Raw genomic sequence first — 14,329 nt, 5'->3', positions numbered from 1 at the left:
TTGTTGTTGTTGTTTGGTTTGTCTTTTCTTTTTTTCCAAGATACTAGAGTTACTAAAAGGAACAAAGGAAGACAAATAGAGAAAAAAAAACACAAAGAATAATAATGGGAAGGTATGGTTTTCTTCAAGTGCTTATAATCAGTAGGTTCAGGCTGGTACACATACACCAGTTGCAAAGAGTTTTAAAATGTTCCCCAGCAGTGCTCTGTGCACTGTCTTGGGACAAAAAGAATAGAATGCTTAACCATCCGTTCAGTCTGACCATCCCATGTTAAAAGTCAGAAATATTTCGATGTTCATACGAGAGTAAGGTATGATTATTGCTAAACAAATAATCATCATAATAATTATCATAATAATTATTTACCAGGAGACAACAATTTCTTTTATTAGGCAGTAATATACTGGGGGAAAAAATGCAAGGCTTTAATGTCGATGATTTTTTCTTTAGACAGCAATGGATATGATAAAAGCCTTTATTGTGTAAAGAAATCACTACACATAGGTACTCAACATAAAGATCTTTCAAAAATGCATAGTACAAGAAACTCTACCTTCTAGACAATACAAATAAGGTTTTATCCAACTCTCAAAGCTTCAGGAAGAAATAAGTTTCTGCATCACATTCTAAGAGCCATTTTTTTGTTCTCCTGATAGCTGTCATGTTTCTTCATGTTACTAGTCATCAAATACTTTCAAAGACATCCTAGTGTACTGCATCTAAGGAAACACGCAGGAGGGGAAGCAGGCTGTGGAGGAGGCATACACACCATCATCCATGCATGGGATTGGGAAGTTAAGTAATTATTGGGAGTTGAAACTAGCAAAGGGTAGAAAGAAGGATATTTACAGGAACAGCAGCAGCAAAAGGAAGACAAAGAAAATAGGAGTCTGCATCTGAATGGGGCAGGTGGCCTTTTTATGAAAGATACTGAAAAGGCTGAGGTGCTCAATGCCTTCCTTACTTTGGTCTTTACAAGTACAGTCTAGTCTGTAGCCTTCTAGGTCTCAGTGCAAATAGGAAAGCATGCGTAGATAGTGGTACTACACACAGCAGAGTAGGACCAAATGAGTGCTTGTTTATGGAATCTGAACATACACAATTCAGTGGGACTGAATGGAATACATTCTCAGGTGCTTAAGGAAGCTGCCAAAGGTTCATTCGAGGCCACTTTCTCTTGCCTTGAAAAGTGGGGTAGGGAGAGGTCCCTGATAACTGGAAGATAGCATTCCTGATGAAATAATACAAGAGCAGGTAATATTGGAAACAAATGCCTCAACACAGATGGAGTACTGATCAAATCATGGATGACAGAACAAAATTTCAGGTTTTCATCAGTTAAATCTAAGAGGAGGTTATTTTGGCAAGCCTGTTTACAACTTGATCATCACAGCCAAAAATAAGGCAAGTGTTCTTGGCACTGATGTTTATGGCTGGCTCTCAGTCAGCATTATTAATTTTTTTTATTATTTTTTTGGCACCGAGACAGTGTTTTACATTGATGCCCTTCTGCTAGTATTTTTTTCCTCATCAGCTTTTTATCTCCTGGTAAACAACATTCTTCTACATTAGTATTTTTTTCTTAGACTTGCTGTAAAGTGCTTTATCTGCGAGCATGACCAAAACACAGCTGATATAATTGCAGTTCACTTTAGAAACCTGTTTCTAGCTCCATTTGTAGGCCAACACTGTAGGGTATAGTTTCCAAGATTATGGACTGCTTAAGCATTTCTCTGGGTGTGATTACCACCAAATTGTATGATTATCCTGTTTTCCAAAGACCCACTACTTCTCCTAACTCAAATCCTTGAAGTATATCTCTTGAAGCTTCAGGTAAAAATCAATTATAATATTCAAAGCAAAAATACTACAAGGCAAACAAAACACAGCATTCAGTCTGGGGAATTTAGCAAGCATATATCATGGTGGTTTTAGTGTGTCAGCCAAGCCCTTGCAGCTTTAACCAGTCTGGAGAGCCAATGACCTATTTTTCACCTGGCAACTTTCTCCTTAGAACTACCAAAACACTGGGTGCTCTTTTCTGCACCCAGAATACACATCTCAATAATTTCATCAAATACAGACGCATTTTCAACACTGCATCTACAGTGATGTCAGTGATACATTTTTACATGTGTTTTGCTGTTTCTCCCATTTCACACAGTTCTTTCAAGATATCTTTGTGGCTACCGCTCTGTCTTCTTAGGTATCTCATATGCCATATTACCATCTTTTAATATATACCCTTTGTCAGACAGTAGAGGAAATATTACTCACACTCACACTTCATTAGACCTGTGGCTTCCAGCATTTTCTCAGGTTCTTTTGGCTACGTTATCAGAATCAATGTCAGACATAAGAATTCTTATTCAGACCTTGTGGCAAGTGGCTCCCTACTATCATTTTGAGGGTTCCTGAACCACCTTGGATCCTTTTGTTAGTGAGGGTTATTGCTTTATTTTCTGGCAGGTCATGCTAACAAATTCTTGAGCAATTTAGGTTGATGTGACTACCTACAATGAGGAAAGTATAGCAGAACTTTATAATGAATTCCCAAGAGAATTTCAGGGTACAACTTAAATTAATTTGCTGAAAGAGACAGAGGAATACCTAGCTGCATGTTAAGTTTTATCTCTAGGTGACTTTGGATGCAAGTTAAGTGAATGTTTCATGGCCACTGGCATTAAAAGACAAACTCATTTAGCAGCATGTGTCTAGTCTTCTTAAACAAACATAGATGACTTTTTAGAAGTGAGATTTTTATAGAAATATGGCGGAAAAGGTATTGCATTCGTTAAAGGATACCAGATAGATTTCTCAGTTATGAACTTGGCCATTCTGTTCTCAGGTGAAAAAAAATCTCAACTAACTAGAAAATAATATTTTCTTCTGTGAAATATTTCCATGAAAAGTTAATACTGCAGCTGAGTAACAAAGATATCTTTCTGACTTCTAATGTCTATACTTCCAGTATATCTTTAAAAGTATATATTTTGACATTGTGACTGATATAAACTAATCCAGGATCATCAACTTATATCCTCTTGTCATTCCTTTTTAGTTCAGTGTGTCAGGAAGCCATTCTATGAGAAATGCATCCTCAACCATATCAATCTCATATGCTGAAAAAATATTTTTGCACAAAATCTTAAAAGCTAGATTTGGTATTCGAATGCTCAGCATGTGACTAGTCATTAATAACCCTACTGCTTTATAGAACAATGTTATCTTTGTGATATCTGGTCACATGCCCATACTCAGTAATCCTACGTACATTTCTTTGACATCTTTGTTTTGATTACATCAAAAGTTAAAAATTGCTCTTAAAAAGTAAATAAATAAATAAATTTGATGTAAAGCAGTGTAGTCTTCCAGCATGAGAACATGTAAAACTAAGTGGAAAGCTTCCTGTAGGCAATTAGAAAGAAAGAAAAAAAATTAAAAAATAATAAAAAAATCAGTTTCTATTCCTCTGAGTTGAGCCTATGTATAATTAAATATTTAACAATTGTGCTTGGTTTAGGTTTCATACAGCAGTAATTTTGAGCTTGTCATGCACTCGCTTAAAATACTTCCACTTTTGCCTGTTGAATAATGTATATGTTTCTGAGAGGTTTATCTAAGATATTTCTATTAGTGAAGAACTTAATTCTATCAGGACACTTGGATTTCTAACAGAACCTCCATCTGTTCTCGTCATCTTGCTGATTTTACCACTTTTCAATGAAAACTGTATGTTTTTACCACCCCCAAAGTATATTTTATCAGTAAGATGATTTCATTAATTTTCATGAATTCTATTTCATGTGAACAGTAACATCGTGGGTGTTCAACTCAAGTGCATGGTAATTGTGATATCCAACCTCCTTGTCAAACAATGACAACATTACATCTTAGTTAACATTTCAGTTTCTGCCCAGAGCATGCATTAGAAGCAAATCTCACATTTGTTCCCACCTTTTCAGTTCACATAGAACAGTTTCAGAGTACATGAACTGAATTCATCTTGAACCTAAACACAACAATACACTTCAGAAACATGCCTAATGCATTTCATCTGCTAATGGATGTTCAATCCACAAGGCCAGATCAGAGCTAGGCTTAGGTACTACACATAACAGCTGCACTTTGGGACTAGCTTTTAGAGCAAGCACCTCTCTGCATTATCTGCAGGCAGCCTTCAGGCTGTTTATGAGGCAGCCATTTGGACAATAATGGAAATTAAAGGTGAGAAGACATCAAAATGTATTGTATTCATGGCCACCTTAGGCATTGCCCTTGGAGAGTCATGTAAATGTAGCCCATGGGACCTGTGCTTTGTAAAGCTGAATTATTATGCAATGTTGCACTACAATTTTTGTTGTCTTTGTTGTTATTTTAATAGTTACCTCATACAATGAATGAAACTATGATGTATTTTCTAAGTTTCTGAGGCCCACTTTTACATCTAGTGCTTCTAAATGATGAACTGATTAATGCCAGTTAGGGGCAGATGCCATACTCAGTTATGGGAAAGCTAACCCCTAGTATAGCCAGCACCAAGCTTGTGCCCTTCAGGTTGATAGGAAATTGCCCAAGCTCTAGGGAAATATCCAACCTCAAGCATGTAGAAAATAACCCACAAGTATTCCAGGCATTAATTTTATGTATAATATAGTACAATGAAATGTAGCAAAGGAGTTTACTTTGTTTCTGTTGGATTAAGTCAAAAGAAGACTGTAACCAGTGCCTTATTTAGACAAAAAGAACAGCAACTGTCTCAGATCTTTTTTCTTTCTGTTTCGTTTGTTTTCATTTGTTGTGGATTTTCTTTATATAAAGGAAGTGGAGTTAACTGATGAGGAAGAAGCAATCAAAGCAAATCTAATGGATTCAGAGGCATTGCCTCCAGAAGTACTTGATAACATTGTCCCTGACTGGTGGAAGAAAGAGCCATTCCGGTAACTGTAATTAGATTCTCTGTTTCTTTAATTAATCTTAGGAAGTATATCATCCACCGTGTCCACAAACACAAAAGTGCTGTGACAGATGTTACCAAAATAATGCTTGGGGCATGTTCTCTTTGAGAGCAGTGGCTAAGAATTACAGTTTTAGGGTCACACAAATAATACTGAGGACACCATTTATTTATTTATTTATTTTAAAGTTATTTTAAAGGAACTTTTTATCTCTGTACTTTAAAACCCCATGAGAAATAAATGCAATAGTACAACAATTAAAATATGTAGTGATTTATCACTTTTACATTGTGAAGTTAATACATGAAAGTAATTTTTAAATTTTATCATTATAAGAGAGTTTTTTTTTGTTTGTTTGTTTTTTAAATTCACTGCAGTTTCTCTGTGGTGCACTTTAAACTACATTATGTAACGATAAATATCTATTTTTTCAATTAGGTCCACAGGCTTTATACTAGATGGTTTCCCTCGTACTTTAGATGAAGCCCAGTATTTGTCAGAACGAGGACTCTGTCCTGATGTTGCAGTTTATATTAATGTAGAAGAAAATGACATTATCGACCGTCTTTTTCCTCCACGTCTGGAAAAATGGAAAGAAAGACATAACAAAAAACTGGAAAATAAAAAGAAACTGAAAGAACTGAAAGCAAAAATAAGGGTAGGTTTTTAGTTCTGTCAACCTTTTTGCAATTTCAGGGGCACAGGTCTGAAGACAGATTCTAAAACTCCCAAAATAGTGAAGAGCACACAGAACAGATATAGGAGCCAGGAGACACAGCTCCCCACATTCACAGCATTCCCAGATTCATCATAGGAACCAAAAAGAATTCATTTCTCCTTTTCTCCTCTGCCCCTTCCACATTAGCACAGCCTGCTGCAATTAACTCATGCAGGAGTGTAGATATCTGATAGATCAAGCAAAGTAACTGTGCTGCTGGACACCTGGCAGTGTGACAGCACTATTACTGAATAGATTACAAGTGACTTGAAATAGAAGTTTCAACTTCTATGCAGACATGTACAATCCGTGCAAGATATTCAAGGTTCCTAACTTTCTATAAAAGGAAGTTATATTACTTCAAATGTACTTTCAAAAAAGGTCCAAGTTACTACAGAGCTGCTAACACACAGTATGTTAGTACAATGGAGCTTGGGACAAGACCCATGTGGTACCAGTAAGTTACATTAGCTGCTTGTTCCAGAGGTTGGCTCTGAGAATGCATATAATCTTGCAGAACTCAAGTATTTTTTGAATTTATCTTCCCTGACACAAGCTGGAAATCTATCTGGAAAAGGTGCATTCTAGTGAACAGCCTGTATCACTGTATTAAGCTCACCTTGTAAGCACTTACTCTGAGAACTCTAGTGACAAATATGTGTGCTACTGATTTTAGGGTCCAAACTTCTACGGTGTAGGCATCAATACATCTATTAACAAAAAAAGAACAGTAACAGTCTGTTACTTAAAACACATACACAAAGCAACTATGCAAATTGATCGAGGCATAAAAGACCCCCACTTAGAAACAAAGAAAGGTGAGAATCAGGATTTCTGGAGTAACAATATTTTGATCTTTTTGCAGATGTGTATAGCATTACAGTTTTTATTTGCATGTTGACTATTTTTCCATAGCATACAGTCAGTGAGCAAGATGGACACTTGTGAGACTGGGGTATGGGTGGGCGCGCTACTCTCTCTTCTTTCATTACTAAAGTTGCATGGAGAATCAGAAAAGCAGATACACCTGTTGAATGCTGCATTAGTTTCCTTCTGCACTGAAAGAAGCTGGCAACAGGGGACTGAGGAATGAGTACATCTGCATTGCGGTGCTGCTCAGCAACACCTGAGTTTAAATAGCCATGCGAGTAAAGAAAATTAGACTGTGCAGTTTCTTGCTGCTCTGCATCCAATGCCCTGGTATCTAGACTACTTTGTTTAAAGTTAATGTGGATTTCTAACACTGCAGTATTGCCTGCAGTGGTGACGTGCTCAGTTTATCTGATCTCAGTTCAGGTGGAAGTATCAGAGTGTGCAAAAACAGCAGGTACAGGTTGAATCCCCATTAACCCCAGTGGTCTTAAGGAGAATGCTTCTGTGTATTACTTCTGAGACAGAATTTAATGACTGTGTATATGACAGGTATCTACTGAGTGTATATATAAAGGAATGTATTTTAAATGCTTATAACTTGGTCAAAAATGTGCAGTTTTAAACACACTTAGCAAATAGCACACATATAATACTCATTCACCCCTTTGCCAAATGGCAGTAACTACCTACAAATTTAGAAGCTGTAGCTTTTTTGAGTCTGACTCTTTTACTGACAAAAAAGATAATATTCAATATCAAATAATATCTTCAGTGTGAACAGAATCACGGTCTTTTCTTCCCCTAATCTCATTCTCAAAAGTTGCCAATTTAGTTTTACAAAAATTTAAGTACATGTTCACCTAGAAGCATATCTGGTTTGCAATAGTTGAGGCTACACAGACAGGATTTTTTAGCATTAGAAGCAACTCAAACAGAGTTTTAAGGTGGAAAGAATAACGTTAATTCTAGTTCATTATACCAATTCTAAGAGGAGATTTATGAGAAAATATCATTGTCTTCTTACATCTTTTTTTTCATTAACAGGATGAGAAGATTGCTAAAAGAAGGGCAGAACTTTTAGCAGAACAAAAAGAAAGGAAACAGAAGGTAAAAAAGTTACAAAAACTATTTTAAATAGAAGTGTTTGCATTCATATCTTAGAAATTTCACATTTTTCAGGGCAATATATAATAGTACAAATGTGATAGACTGTCTGAAATCTCTGCTTTCTGAAGTAATTTGGCAAGATGTTTAAATTGTTTTAGAAACTATTGATTCATCAACACTAAAAACAATTCTCAATATATGCCCCAATTCAGCAAAATACTTAAGAATGTCTTTAACTTACCTACTTTGTAAGCATAAGAGTGATTGCAATTAGGTATGTGTTTTAAGTATCCTGTCAAATCCACAATTAATGCAGAATAGGATTCTACCAGGACTTCTGCCCAAGCTCAATTACAAAGCATATTTATAAATGCATTGATGAACAGTTAGACTGCTGACAAAACTTGATCAACTACACTATCAGCTAACAAGTGGGTTCTTAACAAAGTCCTGCCAAACTACAATACCCAGGTATCTGGAACAGATACTTCTCAAAAATATTGTTCTCATCAAAACTGCAGCATAGTGATTAAGATTTTTAAGCATTCTCAAATATGATACTTCACTGTATGCACTATGCAATACCTCTGTATTTTCTTCTGAAATATGATTTTAGAATTTACTAGATTTTTGCTTGCAACAGAGGACGCCTCCAAAATGAGGTTTGGTTGAATTAATGATTTTTCTAATTCAAAAAAAAATTAAAAAAGATAGTAAATGTTCGCTCAAAACATATGCATAGAAGACATGAAGACAGAATATTTTACATTTATAGGTTTTAGCAAGCAGGGAACATGATGAAACCAGTGAGGAGGAAGATGAGAGTGAAAATGAAGACATTGAAGCTATACTTGAAGAGGAGTTTTTAGAAGAAGAAGAAGAAGAGGCTGAAGAAGAACAGGAGATTGATGCTGTTGAGCGCATGCAAAATGAGATTGCAGAGAGGTTTGATTCGGAAAGAGACAATTTACAAGGTGTACAGGTACCTATTCCACTGCTTATTTTATTAAATTACATGATCTATAAATTATATGATAATAAATGTACGATGCAAGAAGTCTTCAGTGTTATTTTAGTTGTCAGATTTTAAAGTTACAGTGCTTGTGCAATAGTACTGCTGATGTCATGATCTAAATATGTGAGCAAGATAAAAACTGTACAAAGACACTACATGCTTACAAAAGTATATAATTTATAAGACAAACAGAATAGTCGATGCAGGCAACCAAACTGGAGAATCATGAAGATATGAATAACGTTTCATATATACTTTTAAATGCAAAATTCTTATTAACATTTTAATTACATTAGCATGTGAATTATGTTAATTGGGATTGCACACTAGTTAGAATCCCTTGTTACATTTTCCCCATTTTTCAAAAATTTCAAATAATGTTTATGCCTTTATTACTAATGCTATATAACTTGCTATTTCTGATACATTATTCAAGACTTCTGCTTATTGTTATCTGATTCTTTAATTGATGGTCCTCTTTGACATTATAGAATCTTCATCTTTTATGGAAGAATAAACAATGACTTTAAAACGTTATAGCACTTGCAAAACTATTAATAATATCTTTATATTTTTGTTGAATAAGCTGGGGAATAAGAAGTCACCAGAGAACAGCAATATTTTTAGACAGTAGCTAAAGAAAGCATTCTAAATTGTTTGGAGTAAGGAAGAATGATATTTGAATATTTTTATAAAATATATTTCTCAAGCTTTATCGTACTATATTCCTCAGTGTTAACTGTCAGATTTTCCAATTCTTTTTGAATACTGTGATACTTAATGTAGCCTGGGTAACTTGAACTTCAGTGGGGAGGAAGACCAGTCTCAAATAAAATTTTGCTGCTTTACAGGGACTGAGAACTTGCTCAAAAATCCTTGAAAGTTCACAGAAAATCTTGCTGATGGTTATTAATGAAAATCTGAACATGTTTATTATTTTAATATTTTATTATTTTTCAATTAACCAGGAGGAACTTGAAAATTTGCTAATACCACTAATTGAGATCAACGGAGGACGAAAGCCTCACATCATACGCTACCAAATATATTGCAAGCTGAATTCTCTAGTGGAAAACCGTGGAAGCATTTTTGAGAAATGTTACTCGATAAGTTTGCCACTTGCACATAAGATGTTGATTTTCTTATATAAGTTTCCAAGTTCTTTTGGTCAGTGGGATCCAATCAAGGTAATTTTCTTGAATAATACAAAACTATTTTTAGAAAGTAATACTTTCAAAGAATATATTTCACATACAAATGTTATGAGACAGTATCATGTAATACCAGTAATACTTAATGAAAACTACATTACTGAATCAAAACTACATCACTACAACACATACACAAAATACAACAAGCATTTGTAATGAAAGGTGTTAGTTTTTTCAGTGTTGCAGCTAAACTAACACTGAGAGGCATTTATTAAAATTTGTTACACTAGCACTACTGATGCAGTTTAAAGGTGGCACTGAGTCAGAAAGAAATGCCTAATTGGTAATGACCCATGAAATGTAGAACAACAAAGATATTAGAGCCTTCTAGAAGCAGTGAAAACAAGCTGGAAAAATTTGGGAGTTGAATTTGCAAGAAGTCGCGTAGGTGGCCATCAACGCTTGCAATAGCAAAAAAGTAAACCAACACACGTTAAATATATGTCACTCATCAGCAATAATTCTTTGTTGTCATTATGCATGAATTTTGAAGAACAGTAAATCTGATTTCCTATTTTACCAGCAGTCTGGAAAGTTGAGGTCAGTCTGTACTCATATTTATCTCTGTGGGATTATAGATTTTTATAGGTAACAAGCAAAATGTTAGTGGGTAATACATGTATTTTTTTAATGCTAGAAATAAAAGCAAGTTGGATTGTGAGTAAATCAGAAATAAAAAGGAGGGCTGATAAATAATAAAACTACAACAGCAAACAAGAAATAGAAAGCAGAAAGTTTCTGAAGGAAACATACATTTGGCCTTCATTTCACTATGCTAATTAATTTTTTCTTTTTGCACAGAAATCGTGCTGGTCTTTGTTTTCACCTCTTCCAGATCATGTTTTTCCTTTTTTAATCTTGGTAACCAGAACTGTACGTAGATCAGATCTGATTAGGACTTTAGAGAATCAAAATAGTTAAAGTGTGTTAGGATCAGAGCTGCCTTTTCCATGGCTGCATCAAATTGGCATCTAATAATCTAAATGACTGACTAATAGAAGTAGATATGTCTTCTCAGAATTCTGTCATTTCCAGTTACTGAATCCCAGCTTAATATATGAAATTCTTATTAGTCCCTACATGCTAGGACTTGAGCTTTGTCCTATTAAAGTCACTACAGTTTTGCTATTCCATTTCTTCAAATCCTTCATTTATGCTGAAGTGTTTTGTGTGTTTTGTGTGTTGTTTTTTTTTTTTACCAACTAAGAAAAAAAAAAACAGTTGGAAGAAAGTCCTAGAAAGCCATTAGATGAAATCAGAGGAGTGTGCTGACAGTAGGAAATGTACATGCTCACAATAATGAAAGGAAAATAAGATCATTTTAAGGGTATTTTAGGATATTATAGAAATAATGAAATTGATTACAGACTGGAGGGTTTTCGAAGAAGGGCAAATAGAGCATATGACAATTACTTTTAAACTAAATTGATAGGGGGAAGTAGTTATGTAACTGATTAGATACCCAGAGAAGAAAAATGATGAGCTGAGAGAGGAGTGTGAGCAAATATACAGTAGATCAGACTTCTGGCATCTTATAAATTGAGGGCAAATGCTCGGAAATGACTTCTTGTGAGAACAAGAACCTAAGAATTAGTCCAGGGTCTGGCAAGGTAATGCCATGCAGCAAACAGTCCCTTATCTTACTGTATCAAGCAGATTGTCTTCAACAAATACTAATAGATTTGTGAGGTATGATTTTCCTCCACAGAAGCTGAGTTGGCTTCTCTGCATTATTTCTTGTACCTACCGATTATTTTTTTCCAATTTGCTCAATATAGGGACAGATGTACTGGACTGTGGTTGCCAGGAGGCATCCTAGAGGCCTTTTAAAATAATTATCAATTTTCCCACATTACTTTTTTGTTGAAGGAACCAACGTAAGCAATAGGTTATGCATCAGTCAGTAACAATTTCACTTTCCCCATAGAACTGTAACATGAATACCATCTGGTCTTTGCAGTTTTCCCTACAAACGTTTCCAGTTTGTTCTAAAACAATTTTTGACACTTTAAGGCAGTTCCTCAAGAAAGGCTCTAACAGGGACGTGACTAAATTCTTCCTTAGTGAACAGTGCTGCAAGAAATTCATTTAGTGTTCCTGCAATGACCATTTCTACCATCGCTTCGTCTTACTACTCAATTAGCCATCAGCACTACAGGCTTTCTAGTAGGTAACCTGATGTATTTCAAAAGATTCCATCAGCAGTGTATTTATTTTACCAAAAGCTTTTTTGGCTTGCTTCACTGTGGTTTTACATTTCACCACAATTTAATATTGATGTTCATTTCTGTTTTCTTCTTTTGGAAGTGACTTCTGCTGAGTACAACATTCTAAGTGTATCCTCTACTGTCAGGCAGATAAGTGTTGTTTGTGTTTTGTTTTTAATTTACAGAGGAATATTTTTTATCCTTAATAGAAATGGCGTAAATTCTTTGAAAATTTAAAAAAAAAAAAAAAAAAAAGACAAAAAAAATTGTTACACATTATACCTCTGATTACACTCTGCTGATGGACAGAAAGTGTTACGGTACCACCTACTGGAAACAGTGAATATTCTTTCTCTCTTCAGTGTTTATTTCATCTTTTTGTACAATTACATAGAAAAATACCACAGACTCATACAAAATATTATGTCTGCCTGTATGTATTTCAGAATACTTTGATATTTTATCTCCACCAAGTGGTATTTCTCAACCTGCCTGTAAAACCACTTTTGTAGGATAAAGGGGGAGGGGGCTATGCCAAACCTAATCAGTTGCTTCCCATTTTGTGTATTCTACAGCTCAGCGAAGGAGAGGTAATCAAGCCAGCACAAAGCCCTGAAAACACACTCTTTCCTGTAATCCATCGACAATATATTTATTTCTTTTCAAGTAAAGAAAATAAAGAAACATTTATGAAAAATCCCATCAAATATATTTGTCAGCCAAAACCTAAACCACCTGCGCCAGTTAAGATTGCAATTGTGGGACCTCCAAAATCTGGGAAGACTACAGGTAGGAGACACTATTACCTATAAAGCAAAAAATTATCTAATGAGTGATGTTGTGTCTGTCATTACTGCTATTAAAAAAGCCATAAATCTCTAATATTGTTGGTCTTCCTGCTCTTTTTATTGGGCATAGAAACCTTTAGTTACACTCTGTAGTGTATCATTTTATAGTCAGGTACTTAGGGATTATCCATCTTAATTTTATTGCAGCTTCTTACAAAGTTAGTGAACTGGAACTGCTAGACTGTTCTGTAAAAGGGGCAATAACAGAAGTGTATTTTCGAAGATATTTTTGAATAAAATTGACTATGCCTGCTGAGGTTTGAGCTAAATTGAGCTAAAGTGTGCCCTGGACACACCTTGCACATACACAAAGGTCTGGGTCCTTTAGAGAGCTAATTGGGGTTAGGTGCCTGCTTACCAAGATTATGTATTGCAAATGACCCAGGGAACGAGTACATAGCTTGTAAGACTAAGGACATACTTCAAAAGACTGCTAGGCTGTGATGTTGCTTATGTAAAAGTTGGTTGTTGAAATCAAAATGTTTTACAGTTGCCAGGAAATTTGCAAGTGTATATGGGCTGATGCGGCTGAGTATAGGAGATGCCATACGGCTAGTGCTAAACAATCAGCCCGAGAGTGCATTGGGACTTCAGTTAAAGTGGCACCTTCACAAAGGACTGACTGTACCTGACGAACTGGCCATCCAGGCCCTGGATGTGGCTCTGATGGATTGTGTATGTATGAGCACTGGGTAAGAGTCTTTTTTGGGCTTTTTCTTTAGGGATTTTTTCAAGACATGACAGTTCCTCCAGAGGCAGTGATTCCCACATTATCACTGTAAAACCATTTCACTAAAACACATCAGATGCATTAAGAAAATAACCTGTCCAAAATGCAATTCTTCACATTACTCAGGAAAACCAGCCCAAAACATAATTTTCTGCAATTTTCAAGTCAGCTTATTCCATCAAATCAAAGTCATATGTTTTATGTTACCTTTTTCTTCAGCCAACAAGCCAATGCTTTCTATTATACATTGAAAACTGCCATTTTCTCTCTCTTATTACCAACTGCAGTAAAAACTTGGACACCTGATTCTCTCTGGTCAAGCAGACTGGTAGTTCAGTGTTCCTTTTGTTTTGTTTTGTTTTGTTTTGTTTTTTTTCTGGTTTTGTTAAGAGTTAATTTACTAAGGAGGAACATAAACCAGTAATTCTTTCCAGCTAATTTCTTACGTGATCCAGATTTCCTATTTCTTTTCCCACCACTGAAACACTGTCCAATATGGGCAGACGTAAAAAGCTTTTCACTTCATGATCATGATTTCATGAAATTCATCTCTCTCAAAAGAAGAATTGTTACAGGAAAAGGCCATTTGGGATTAATCTCTGAAAATTATTTCAGCTTGAGATCAGAATTTTTTCAGCTTTTCTATCATGCTAAATACTGG

At 35.2% G+C, this 14,329-nt stretch overlaps 1 protein-coding gene across 1 annotated transcript in view; it reads left to right on the top strand.

The window, feature by feature from the left end:
• Nucleotides 1-14,329, top strand: part of AK9 (adenylate kinase 9) — a 66,803-nt gene that overhangs the window by 43,317 nt on the left and 9,157 nt on the right. The window contains exons 24-30 of the mRNA XM_032184460.1: nt 4,823-4,941; nt 5,398-5,617; nt 7,595-7,657; nt 8,433-8,639; nt 9,641-9,859; nt 12,666-12,879; nt 13,429-13,630. Of these exons, the coding sequence (XP_032040351.1) occupies nt 4,823-4,941; nt 5,398-5,617; nt 7,595-7,657; nt 8,433-8,639; nt 9,641-9,859; nt 12,666-12,879; nt 13,429-13,630 (1,244 nt within the window). The remainder of the gene's footprint in view (nt 1-4,822; nt 4,942-5,397; nt 5,618-7,594; nt 7,658-8,432; nt 8,640-9,640; nt 9,860-12,665; nt 12,880-13,428; nt 13,631-14,329) is intronic.

This window comes from Aythya fuligula, chromosome 3, assembly GCF_009819795.1.
Source record: "Aythya fuligula isolate bAytFul2 chromosome 3, bAytFul2.pri, whole genome shotgun sequence".
NCBI lineage: Eukaryota > Metazoa > Chordata > Aves > Anseriformes > Anatidae > Aythya > Aythya fuligula.
This window is presented reverse-complemented; position numbering and strand designations above follow the sequence as displayed.